Source organism: Plasmodium cynomolgi, chromosome 3 (genome assembly GCF_000321355.1).
Source record: "Plasmodium cynomolgi strain B DNA, chromosome 3, whole genome shotgun sequence".
NCBI lineage: Eukaryota > Apicomplexa > Aconoidasida > Haemosporida > Plasmodiidae > Plasmodium > Plasmodium cynomolgi.
The window spans coordinates 460,757-473,564 of NC_020397.1; the positions used below are offsets into that span (position 1 = coordinate 460,757).

General features: G+C 49.0%; 3 protein-coding genes across 3 annotated transcripts; 2 read left to right on the forward strand and 1 right to left on the reverse strand.

Moving 5' to 3' along the window:
- Nucleotides 1-1,525: 1,525 nt before the first annotated feature.
- PCYB_031980 (RNA binding domain) lies at nt 1,526-4,954 on the forward strand (the record flags this gene model as incomplete). The annotated part of the gene is made up of 2 exons (XM_004220868.1): nt 1,526-4,388; nt 4,677-4,954. 2 exons carry the CDS (start codon nt 1,526-1,528, stop codon nt 4,952-4,954), a joined length of 3,141 nt encoding a protein of 1,046 aa, XP_004220916.1.
- Nucleotides 4,955-6,147: 1,193 nt separating this feature from the next.
- Nucleotides 6,148-9,195, reverse strand: PCYB_031990 (hypothetical protein; the record flags this gene model as incomplete). Its single annotated transcript, XM_004220869.1, has 2 exons — nt 6,148-8,132; nt 8,349-9,195. The coding sequence occupies 2 exons, from the start codon at nt 9,193-9,195 to the stop codon at nt 6,148-6,150; spliced, it is 2,832 nt and encodes a 943-aa protein (XP_004220917.1).
- A 960-nt stretch (nt 9,196-10,155) lies between these two features.
- On the forward strand, nt 10,156-11,793 carry PCYB_032000 (hypothetical protein; the record flags this gene model as incomplete). Its single annotated transcript, XM_004220870.1, has 2 exons — nt 10,156-10,217; nt 10,920-11,793. The coding sequence occupies 2 exons, from the start codon at nt 10,156-10,158 to the stop codon at nt 11,791-11,793; spliced, it is 936 nt and encodes a 311-aa protein (XP_004220918.1).
- Nucleotides 11,794-12,808: the final 1,015 nt, after the last annotated feature.

Genomic DNA, 12,808 nt, shown 5'->3' on the forward strand with positions numbered 1-12,808 from the left:
GTGCTCTGTCAGCTATCCCTACGTTTTTCTTTTTTTTGGTAAGAGGGGGGAAAGGACAGACCAAACAGGGCGAACACGCCAATCCACCGTCCATTATTTAACTCTGTCCAATGAACGAACTTTCCACCTCGACTAGCCAATTTGCAAAAGAAAAAAAAAAAAAACGGCATAGTGCAAAAATCGCCTGAACAAGTCAGGTAAAAAAAAAATTGTAAAAATGGGTTAACGGAAGAATAACCCCCTTGCAAGTAGCAGCACCGTTCTCTCTTCCCTGATGAGAAAAAACAAAACAAAGAAGAGTAACTTATGATAATTAACCTACGTATGGGGGGAAGGACAAATGGGGGAATTTGTCCTTTCCAGTTTGGAGCGAATTCGGGGAAGGGAACCAACACGTAAAAAAGGAGTAACCAAGCGTAGCGCAGCCAAACGTGACACAACGTAAGGCAACGGAACGTAGTAACGATGTAGTGTATACCACTGCGATGCAGAAATGGTAGGCTCTTCTTGCTCACCTCCTCTCGTTGGCGCGACTTAGCGGAAGGAGTTACTTTCGCGTTAGGGATTATAAAATCTGATTTTCGTTGGTATCGGTTAGCCCATGCGGGGGGCACCAGAAAAAAAAAAAAGGGAAAAAATGAGTTAACAAGCAAACGATCGAATGGATGATGAACGCACTGAAAAGGAGCTTCCTCCGACCCTACGAGGAATTAAAAAATTATTTTCTACGACGGTACAGCGTATGTAGATGGCGAGGAAGTCTCCTCAGTTGGCACGATTCGTTCGCCTCAAAGGAAAAACGAAAAAAAAAAAAAATACATGCATATGTACATGCATATGTACATGCATATATACATGCATATATAAATACATATAAAAATACATATATAAATACGTATATAAATACGTATATATATACTTACATACATGCGTATATACATACGTAAGGGTCATAATAAGTACCATACGTTACGTACGCGCGTAGCACTGCATCATCCGTAGCTTTATGCGTAGAAGAAACCCACCGAGAGAGCGTTTCTTTCTCGCTCAGCGCAGAAACGTGAAGAAGGCACGGCTCTGCATAGTGTTCGCGGAGCCAGTCAAGAAGGGAAAAAAAAACAAGGGGGGGGCGCACTGATTTATGCGTTTGTACGTGGGCATATAACTCACTTAAACGAGTAACGCGAGTACGTATGCCCATGTAGATGCGTCGTCCCCTCCCTTCCCGCGCTGGTTTCTGACTGTTTCCGCTTGATTAATGAATGGTCATCGCGAGGAGGAGAGGGGGGGCACCAAAAGAAGATAAGCAACAAAGCGGAGAGGCTAATTGGCCGTTGAAGCGGAGACGCTAATTGACCGCCGAAGCGGAGAAGCTAAGTGATCGTCTAAGCGGAGAAGCTAATTGGTCGTCGAAGCGGAGAAGCTAATTGGCCGTCGAAGCGGAGAAGCTAAGTGACCGTCGAAGCGGAGAAGCTAAGTAACCGTCGAAGCTTACCTACCCAGCGACGCAGGCGGGAAGCGAAAGATGGGCGCGCCCGACAGGAAGCAGTATCGCAGCTCGAGCGAAAATCACAGCGGGGAGGAGGGGAGCTCCTCGGACGATGAACGGACCAGGAAGAGGAGGCTACTTGAGAGGAGGCGATGGATGATAGAGAAGGAAAGAGATGACATGATGAATCGGAGGAGAAGGAGAGAAGAAGAAAGCATCGATAGGGAGAAGAGAAGGAGAAACAGAAGAATGGTAAACAACAGCAGCGAGGAGGAGGACGACGATGGAGACGACGGAGACGGCGAAAGTGATAATAGTGGAGGGGGGAAAAGTACCAGGCGGAGAAGCGGCAGTGGGTACTCTTCCCGAGTGGTGAATCGAGAACAAAGGATGAAACAGAAAAGGAGAGTTAGACCAGGGGAAAGTGAAGAGAGGGGGCGCTCCAGTAGCAGCCGAGGAGGGGGAGGAAGTCCCCTGAGGGTGCGACGAAGGAGGGAAAGCCCAGAGATGCCTCCAACAAGGAGAGACTCGGGAAGTAGTGAAGAAAGAATCAAAGGCCCGGCGCATAGGAATGTGGAAATGCGGATGAGGGGTCGGGACAGGTATGAGAGCCCCGAGAGGAGTTATCCGGAGAGGAGCTACCCGGAGGAGAGGCATAGAGAGAGAGAGGAAGAGAGGTACGGAGAGAGATACGGAGAGAGGTACGGAGAGAGATACGGAGAGAGATATGGAGAAAGACACGGAGAGAGATACGGAGAGAGACACGGAGAGAGATACGGAGAGAGATACGGAGAGAGACGAATTGAAAGGAGGCTGAGGGAGAGCGATGACAACGATGACGATGATGATGATGGGAGAAAGGGGAAAAGACGGGTCAGTAACGGCCGCGGAAGTAGCGGCGATAGTGACGTGTACCGCGGGAGGAGGTACAGAAGCCGCAGCAGGAGTGCGCACATGAGACTGAGGGAAGGGCGCAGCGGGCGTAGTGAACGGGGGAGAAAAAGTCGGTCAAGGAGGCGAAGCAGGTCAAGGAGGAGAAGCAGGTCGAGGAGGCGAAGCAGGTCGAGGAGGCGAAGCAGGTCCAGACGGAGAGGCAGCCCATCGAGGAGGAGAGGCAGCCCATCAAGGCGCAGAGACAGCCCATCAAGGCGCAGAGACAGCCCGTCGAGGGGGCGAAAACACGAGCGAGATCGCAACAAAACGTATAAATTTGATTCTCCACCCGAGTCGGAAGACGAAGGAGGAAAGAAAAAAGACACCAATAGTAACCTCCCCAGTAGTGTAAAAAGTGCAGAAGCGAGTAAAGGTGGCGAAGAGGTGATACCCCATGCAGCCGCATACGACAGCGCGAATAGCACTCATAAGGGTGCTATCAGTACTGATGGTAGAAGTACTAGCCAAGTGAAGACCGATCAGGGAGCTAGCCAAAGTTACAACTGTAGTAACATTGACAATTTAATTAAAACGTTGAGCAGTAGCAATAACGTGATGAGTAGCCTGACGTCCACGCCGAGTAGCAACCTGTTAAGTACGCTAAGTAGCAGTTTGGGTGTGGGGGGGTCTCTTCTGACCGATGCGTCTAAATCTAAAGTAGGGATGATAAATAGTGTAACTTTTCAAGATGGGAAGAAGGTGGTGGGAGAGGATTTGGGATTGTCTAACAGTACGGGGTTGTCTAGTGGTGTAGGTGGATTAGGATTGAACCCACCACAGCTGAATATGATCCTGGATGGACAACTGAAATTGGACAGCCAGACCATCCAACAGCTGTGCAAAAGTGCACTAGGAATTAATGAGCTGTGTTTATCCTCCCTGGACCCAACTGCGGAGAAGACAGCTCGAGAGCTGTACGTGGGGAACATCCCACAGCACATCGACGTGCAGGAAATTGTAAAATTTTTAAACAAGTGCCTACTGATCCTTTACAACAAGGAGAGCGGGAGCGAAGCGGAAAACGGGCAGGGGGACGAGCAGGAAAGGGAAAAGAAACAGGAGCAGGGGAACGAGCAGGAGGAGGGAAGCCTGAGCCAGAGTCAGAATCAAAGTCAGAATCAAAGCCTGAGCCAAAGCCAGAATCAAGGCCAAGGCCAGTGCGAGGACATCTGCCTTAAGGCCTGCATCCGGGGAGACACGCACTACGCCTTTGTGGAGTTTAGAACCCTACAGGATACATCCAACTGTATGTTGCTAAACGGGATCAATTTTTATGGAAATAACCTGCGCATCGGTAGACCGAAGACCTTCCCTGCGGAGTTAACGAGTCTCATTCCAGCACCTACCATCCCAACTATCGATTCATACTACCTATCTCAAGGAATAATAGGTCTTCAAGCCTTTGCTGTTTTCTTCCAAAATGAAGAAAAGATGAAAAATGCATACCTACCCATGAGTATGATAAAGTTACAGAAACTATGCGTTTCGAATATCTCCAAAAATAACGAAAGAGGAAAAATAAAAGAACTACTCGAAGCCTTTGGTGAAATAAGAAATTTTGAGTGCTTCGAAGGAGATGACTCCACCGATACGTATATTGCTTTGGTAGAATATACGACCTCAGAAAATGCAATACAAGCACAAAAAATTTTAAATCAGAATACAAGCTATAAAATACAGTTTGAGTATGAGATTTTGAACGACCCTTTGATTAACAGACTGATAAAAAGAAAATACATGTCATCAGAGAATGGTATTCTTTCTCAACAGATACCTACGAGGACTGTTGTTTTGAGCAGAATTGCGACTTTTGATGAGCTGTGTGATCCTAGTGAGTACCGTGATATCGTTGAGGACATTAAGATCGAGTGTGAGAAGTTTGGTTCTGTTGTGGAGGTTGTGCTGCCTGTTTTTTCGCGTGAAACGTTCGACTTCTTGCTCAGGGAGGCAGCCAAGTGCGCGGCTAGTGCGGAACCACCGGAGGGGCTACTGTCAATGGGGTCATCCCCCTTGGAAGTGACGCCCCCGGAGGGGCCCCCTCCGCCGGGCCCCCCACCGCAGGGCCCCCCACCGCAGGGCCCCCCACCGCATGCAGTCTCCCCAGGGGAAGTACTCCCACCGCATGCAGCCCCCCCAGGGGAAGTACTCCCACCGCATGCAGCCCCCCCAGGGGAAGTACCCCCACCTGATGGCGTCCCCCCAGGGGAAGTACTCCCACCTGATGGTGTCCCCCCACCTGATGGAGCCCCCCCAGAAGAGGACCGCACCCATCCCAACTACGACCTCACATCCATCGGCTGCGCTTTTATATACTTCGAAACCATCGAGGCGGCCACCAAGGCGAGGAAGGAGCTGAGCGGCCGTAAGTTCGGAGCGAATATCATCGAGGCGAACTACTACAGCGAGAAGAAGTTCCTCCTGAAAAACTTCAAAGATGTAAAGTACAATTTTAAGAAAACGCACTCGTCCCTTTTTAATGTTAATTTGAAGATGGGCAACCTTACCTACTCGGACTGCTCCGACGAGGGCTGACCGGGGAGAGTCCCCGGGAGTGGCGCTACGGAGCGGCGTTACGGAAGGGCGGTTGGCCAATTGGCTTGCACAGGACGCCCTCACCGATGCATCTCCGTAGCGCTCTGCGCTGCAGGTGGCCGCGTCGTCTGAGGTGGAAGGTCCGACCCCCATCCGAAAGAACAGGCAAATATGCATCGGGCGAACGGGCGAGCGGGCGAACGGCGAACACGGACGCCGGCGCACCGGGGACACACCACCCGCCGAGGGCAATCCTTTTAGAAGCAGCACAGAATAGACACCCGGTCGTGGGGAAGCGCCGCCCCGTCGCCTTCGCCCGTTACCGTCACGCGTTACCGTCACCCGGTCGTGACGCCTCCCACAGAATTTCCTACATTTTTCCCGTTTTTCCTCCCTCCCCTGTCTAGCCCCACGCGCAAGTTCGTGCCGATTTGCACAGGCACTTTTCCTTTTTTTTTTTTGCCGCAGAGACAATCCCCACGTGTACATAAAAAACAAAAATTTTTTAAATGTTACTTTTTCTCCTTTATAGAAGTATTCAGAACGGTTTGAAAGAAAAAAAAAAAAGAGGCTATGCAAAGAGGGGCACTTCGAGAAGGGCACTCCCGAACGTGTTCACTTGGTCCTTCGTCTGCAGAGGAAATCCCTTTCCCCCTTTTATCACGTTTTCGCTTAACTTTTTTTTTGTTTTACTTTTTTTATGTTTTACTTTTTTTATGTTTTACTTTTTCTACGTTTTGCTTTTTCTACGTTTTGCTTTTTCTACGTTTTGATTTTTTTTTGTTTCTTTTTTTGTTTTTTTTTGTGCCTTCCTGCGGCGCGTCGCTTCTCTGCACCGCGTCGCTCCTCTGCACCGCCTCACCTCACCTTCGCAGCAACGGTTTGGACGAATGAAGGATGGGGTGCAGCGAGAGGCGAGGAAAAGTGGTTCCGCGGGTCAGCGGGTCAGCGGATCGACAGCGGGTCAGCGGATCGACAGCGGATCAACGGATCGACAGCGGCAACGTGAGAGAATCAGTTTTGCCCGTTTTGCCCGTTTTGCACCGGGCCGAAAAATTGTCACTCGGGGAAAAGCGGCACTCTCCCGTTTGTCCACTGCTACGAAGAAAAGTTGATTGTAGGTGACACACAAAACCCATCGACTGCTACATGTCGTAACGGAGAAATGGCGGAGCTCCCCCGCACGCCCCCCCTCAGCGGCGTCGCCTGCTCAACTTCTTAGCAATTCGCTTCTGCAAGATTCCCCTTTTCTTGGCCCGAGCAGCTAGCTTCCCCTTGAGCTTCTTTTTAATCTTCCCATACTGAGCAATCGCATTTTTCTTCTTCTTCCTCCTGAGCTTCTGTGTCAACATCATGACAGATTTTTTTTTTTCCTTTTCTTTGTTGGTTTTAAATCGATTATCACTTTGGCTTTTTTTTTTTATTTTTACTTTCATTAGTTCATGCTTCTTTATTTTTTTCTTAAGCAATAAGTCTTCATGGGTGATAATTTTTTCTTTTCCCTCATCGGCACTGCTTCCCGAGTCTTCATCGGTATAGTCAGCGTTGCAAATATCTTTCAGATCCGACATGAGGACTTCTTTGTTGTTCGCAACGTAGTCCCTCATTTTTTTGAGTTTTCTGAAATCTTCATCTGTCAATATTTTTTGGCTCAGTATTTGTTCGTTCGTTTGTTGGATGTGTTGTTCCTTCTTCACTTTGGCGTCCCTGCGCCTGGCCTTCTTGGTCTGCTTGTCGGGGCGAGTGGTGCCTATGCGAGTGGCGCCTTTCCAATCGGTGGGCCTATCTTCCGGGGTCTCCTCCTCTGCGGCGCTCCCCCCTGGGGTGGTGTCTTCGCCCTCGTCCGTGTCACCCGGGGCTTGGCCCACGGCGTCACCGTCACTCTCTTCCCCGCCCACTTCCTCGCTCTCGTCTCCGCCCTCTTCTCCGCCCACTTCCTCTCCCTCTTCCTCTTCACCTTCTTCTTCTTCTTCATCTCCACCTTCTTCTCCCTCTTCCTCTCCTTCTTCCTCCCCCTCGAGCGGTGCCGCTCCCCCCGCGCGGAGGAGATAGGAGTACTGCAGGAGCGACCGCGCGTCCGGTGCGACTCCCCCCGCGCAGGAAAGAATTTTTCGGCGCTGCATAAGGAGAGCAGTTTTCTTATCGAGTAACTTCCTATCGAGTAACTCCGGATTGATCTCCCTACACAGGTTAATAAATCTTCTCATAAGAACAGCAAGGTTCTTGTTTTTGTACTCCTTAAAAACAATAACAGATTCGAAGACATCTTCATCTAAACAATCATGACATTTCGTAGCGATCTCAATGATAGCATTAATGATAAGGTAAATAAATTCCTCAGAAATATTATCAAATAAAAATTTCTTAACAAGAGTATGCATAATTCGTTGTACATACATGGAGGGAGTAGCTGAATGAATGCATTGGATAAACGAGGAGAGGTATTTTGGCAAAAGAGATTTGCTTTTCAAATTTTGCAATATATTCTCATAGTAGAGAAATAAATTTTCTTCTACGATCTGATTACGTTGATGTAATCTACATACGATATTTAGTAAAAGTAACTTCACCGTACCGTGACTGTTTCGGTATTTGGTACATATCATATTAAATACGTTACTTGCAAAGGTATATGGATCGAAAAGCAAATCGATAAAGGTGTAGTTAGCATTATGGGAGAAATGGTCTTCCCTTCTTCTCTCTTCACCCTCTGAAAGGTCTTCGTCTGTCCAGCTGGACCCTTTTTGGTTACTCTTATACAGTTGGCTCAAAATTTTTTCCTTTTTTTGATGCAACTTCTTTATCTTCGCTTTGGTTAATTTCTGATGTGTTTGATTACTTATATTTTTTAAATCATCAATCTGTTTGTTATTGTTTCTTTTTTCCTTTTCCATTTTAATTGCAAAATTTTTATTGTCTAATTTTCCAAGTAGACCAAAGCACACACATTTCACGATTTTTTCATTTTTGTAGAATATTCCTTCGCATAAAAAATTTATGTTTTTTTTTGTTACATAGATTTTTTTCTTTATCAATTCGATGAGGACACTACAGGCGAAGTTGTTCAGACTTTCTGTGATTGGGACGTTCCTGAGGTACTGCCTTTTGGTTGGGTCGGTGCTACCTGGGGAGGCGTACTTCTTTTGGATGCGCTTCCTTTGGCTGTTTTCCACGTACGCTTCGTGGAGGAGCAGCAGGATTTGCTGCGCTAGCTCGGGTCGTGTCAGCGGTGAGGGGGGGGTACCTTCTGCGTTGCGCTGCGAAGAGGGGGTATCTCCTGCGTTGCGCTGTGATGAGTGGGTACCTTCTCCGCTGCGTTGTGAAGAGAGGTTACCTCCTGCACTTCGCCGTGATGAGAGGCTACCTCCTGCACTTCGCCGTGAAGAGAGGCTACCTTCTGCACTTCGCCTTAGAGTGGCGGCCCCCCTTCTGGGCGGCCTGTGCACCTGCACGATCGTCTCGACGACACTCTTAAAGAGGAACAACTTCACCTTACTCAAATTTACATCACAAAGAAAAAACAAAACCTGCAGGTAACTCAACACATGTATGTTCCTCTTAATCTGCCTTAGCGTTTTTAGTATACTTAGCAGGACCGAAATGCAGAGATTATTTTTATGCTTCACTAGTAACTGAGAAATGAGAAAAAAGAGCTCCTCTGCGAAATTTATTTCTTCTTTGTCTGTTACCATCAATAGGTTTATGTACTCATTTATATCGTCATATGGCAATAGGGGGTTTTCCCTTAGTTTTTTTTTCTCCTCTGTTTGTCTCCTCCTGGCTGCATCTTCCCCTTCTGCCTCTACTCTGTTCTTCATGCTGGCCCAGATTTCCTTCTTCTTCGCATCGAGGTTCATTCGGTGCAGCTCATCATCCTCGGCGGTGCCATCATTCTCGGCGGTGTCATCACCCTCCGCATCCTCGCCGGCACCATCATCACTCAGGAGGTCTTCACCACAGCTCGATGCTCCTCCGTCTGAGTTGTATCTCCCTACTTCTTCACCTTCACTACGTCTCGCTGCTCCCCCCTCGGGGGAGAAGAACCGAACCGTGTAGCTCAGGAAGGAGAGCTGGCTGCAAAATAGGTCATTCTTCCTAAAAGGGTTCAGTAACACCACTCCGTAATTGAAAAGGAATGCATCAAATTGCTCGTAGTAGTCATTTCTGTACAGCTGGTGGTTCTTGCAGATGTTGTGCTGCAGGTGGTTCAGAAATTTTTTCTTTTTCAGTTTGGCCTCCATGTTGGGAGATCCTCACGTCGGAAAAGGGAATACTCCTCCTCACGCGGGTGAATCAGCTGACCACATTTGCGTTGCGCAGGTCAGGCACGCTTCGCAACACAAACGGGGGTGCCGCAGTTGCGGTTGCTTCGCTCTGCTATGTTTTGTTTTGCCCTGTTTTGCTTTGCCCTGTTTTGTTCTGCTCTGTTTTGTTTTGCCCTGTTTCGCTCGTTTTGCTCGTTTTGCTCGTTTTTTTTTGCTACGTTTTTCTCTTTTTTTTTTGCTCTGTTTTTCTCTTTTTTTTGTTTTTTTTCCCACGGGGGGAATTGGCTCGGTTGGGATGCCTCCGAACTGCCCCGTGCGGGCATACGCCTACATGTGCCTGTTTGGGTAATCCCTTCGTAATTGAACTGTTCGCTCGTTCGTTCGTTCGTTCGTTTGCTCAATCGCTCGATCGCTCGTTTATTCGTTAGTTTGCTTCTTCTTTTTTTTTTCCCCTCTGCTGAGTCACCCTTGACACTATTTCTTTCGCCCCTCACCGATGAAGAACACCGGTAAAGGCCCGTCGCAACGCTCGGATGATGCTCGCCCTTTCGGCGCTGCCATTCTGCATTCTGCACTTTGCACTTTGCATTTTGCGCTGTTCTATATATGAGACGAGACTGCTTGCTCGCCCTGCGTTTGCGCCGACGTCTGCTCGACCTTGCCACCGCGCCGCCCTTGCGGCATATACCTCTGTTTTTGCGGCAGGGAGATCCACTCACCTGGCGGAGCGAACGCCGCGCGCGGCAGGAGAAGAAGAAGAAGGAGAAGAAGGAGAAGCGATTCCTCCTGTTGCATTTTTTTCTATACCCCCGATTAGAAAAAAAAAAGAAAAAAAAATTGCCTACTCGGAGGAGAATATTAGTTGAAATTTTACCCAACTTGGAAAAAAGGGGAATTAGCAGAGAGTGAGCTGTTGCTGCGTCGTCGCCTTGCGAGATGGCCCCACAGAAAGAAAATCGAGGCGTCAACCTGCATCAGCTGTATCAGCCGTATCAGATGTATCAGCTGTATCACCTGCATTAGCCGCTTCCTCTCCGCTTCCTTTCCGCCCCGGTGCTACTTCCTATCCTTTTTCTTCTCCACTTTTTTATGTTTCCCGTTTAGTACTTCCTTTCAATTTTATCGCGTCATCCTTTTGCATCACCTTAGCTGATTGCAATTTTAACAGGAGGCACCTCCGTGGAGTTGCCACTTCGCAGCTGACAACAGACCTGAAGAAGAGACCACAGAGCAGACTGTGGAGAGTACGAAGCAGGCTGTGGAGAGTACGAAGCAGACTGTGGAGCGTACAAAGCAGACTGTGGAGAGTATAACCCAGCTGGTCGAGATCCGACGGAGGGGAGCTGCTCAGCAGGAAGTTCCCACCTCCCCCGAAGAGACCTCCTTCCGTAGTTGCTCAGGAGTTGCATGCTTCTCCGTAGTTTTTTTTTTTTACCCACAAGAAGTAACACCTCCTTGCTACCGCTTCTGTCGCTTCGGTCACTTCGATAACTTCGATCACTTCTGTCACTCCTGTCACTCCTGTGCGCCGCCATGGGGCACGTGCTCCTGGGGTACACGAAAGAGAGGGGGAGAAAAAATGAACTGCACGACAGGCAAAGCGTGAACAAAAAATTTGTGTCGAAAATTGGAGGGAAACCATTTTGGCTAGATCGAATAAACCTACACTCACAAAAGGAGTTCCACTGCTTCCTGTGTAGTAAGCTCATGTCCTTCCTTTTGCAAGTCTACGCTCCCATAGATAAACTCGGCCACTGCTTTCACAGATGCCTGTACCTGTTCATATGCATGTCCTGTGGGAACCAAGTGAAGTGCTTCCGAACGCAGCTGCCAAGGATCAACCCCTTCTATGAGTACAACCATGTTGGTGGGTCGGGCTCGGAGGGGAGTAGCCACTCAGGCGGGGGGGACGATCAACTCCACAGTGACGAATGTGGCGAAGTCAGCAGTGACGAACATGGCGAAGCCTGCAGTGACGAATCAGGTGACGATGACGATGGTGAGCGTGGCGAGGAGACAGGGGAAGCCCACCCCGGGGAAGAAATGCTCAGTGAGGTGAGAGAATCGTCCGAGCCGGGGGAGCTCTCCACTCAGGGGAACGCGGCGGAATGCGCAGCTAGCGAGGTGACCACGGCGCAGGGGTCAAACGGGGTTACCAAAGCGGAGGGGTCAAACCGGGTTACCGCCACGGAGGGATCCAACAGGGTTACCGCCACGGAGGAGTCGAACGGACGAAAGAGCAAAGGAAACGCCAAGCGGATAAACAAAGACACAGATTACCTGACCCTGTTAATACAAAAGGATAAGAACAAATTTGACGAAAAAATGGAATACTTTTTTTGTTGCAGTATCTGTGGCATACCTTGTATGAACAAAAAGGGGAAGCACAAAGAATGCATGGAGAGGAGCCACGTCATATTTAGGGAGAAAAAAATTTACATAGATGATGAGGACGAGTGCGGGAGTAGCAGCACTGGGTCGTGGAGCTCGTCCGGGGGGGGGGCCACGGAGAGCACGGAGAGTACGGAGTGCACGGAGAGCATGAAGGGCACGGAGAGCATGAAGGGCAGTTAGATGGGCAGTCGGAAGGGCAGTTAGATGACCAGCCGGATGACCAACCGGATGGCGAGCTGGACGGGAGCGAAATGGACGCGTTCGAGCAAATACAAAAGGAAGTGCTGGCGAATCGCAACATCGATCACGTGTTCCTCTCCTACTGCAGCAAACTAAGGAGGTTCCCCAAGCAGATCATCCGTTACTCCTACAATGGAGAAGTGTTACTTTCATCAAGCGAAACAACAAACTGCAATCAAAGTAATGTATACGACGAGAGTCTGCGTGCGAGCTTCACCAATGGAAGGAGTCCTAAGAAGGAGTTGTTATCCCGTGATGGGTGTTACCTCAACAGGGTTGTTCCACCACAGTGTCATGTATGCAAACGAAAAAAAGTTTTTGAGTTCCAAGTACTCTCCACTATTATCAATTATTTAGAGATAAAAAAAAATTTGATAATAACGGAGGACTCTCTTTCCAATTTGAAGTTCGCCTACATTTCCGTGTACACCTGTGAGCGGAACTGTGACGTTTTTGACATTAACAGCGTGGAGGAGAGGCAGAGGCTGGTGGAGACTAGCAGGTACATCCAAGAGTACGCCGCAGTGCAGGCGGAGCAGTGAGCCGTGCCAGCTGGGAAGTTGAAGAAGGTAGCGCGTCGATGGGGTACAGCTGGTATGCCGCTGGTATGCAGCCGGTATGCCGCCGGGGTGCCGCTGGTGTGCCGCCGGTATGCCGCTGGTGTGTCTTTTTTTTTCTTTTCCTTTTTTAAATGCCGCCACGCCGCCACACCGTCACGCACAACTGTGACGACTCCACATAGGGGGGCCCCCACGTGCGCCCCCCCCCTATTTGTTTTTTATTTGTCTGAATGCATTTCTCGTTCGCGCGGCCCACTCGCGTGACCCATTTGTGTGACTCTTTCTAACTCCGCTCCTTTTTTTAGCAACGACGAACCTCACCCCCGGTGGGGTTACTGTCATCCATGCAAAAAAATGAATAAATAAATGTGCACAAATAAATCTGCACAAATAAA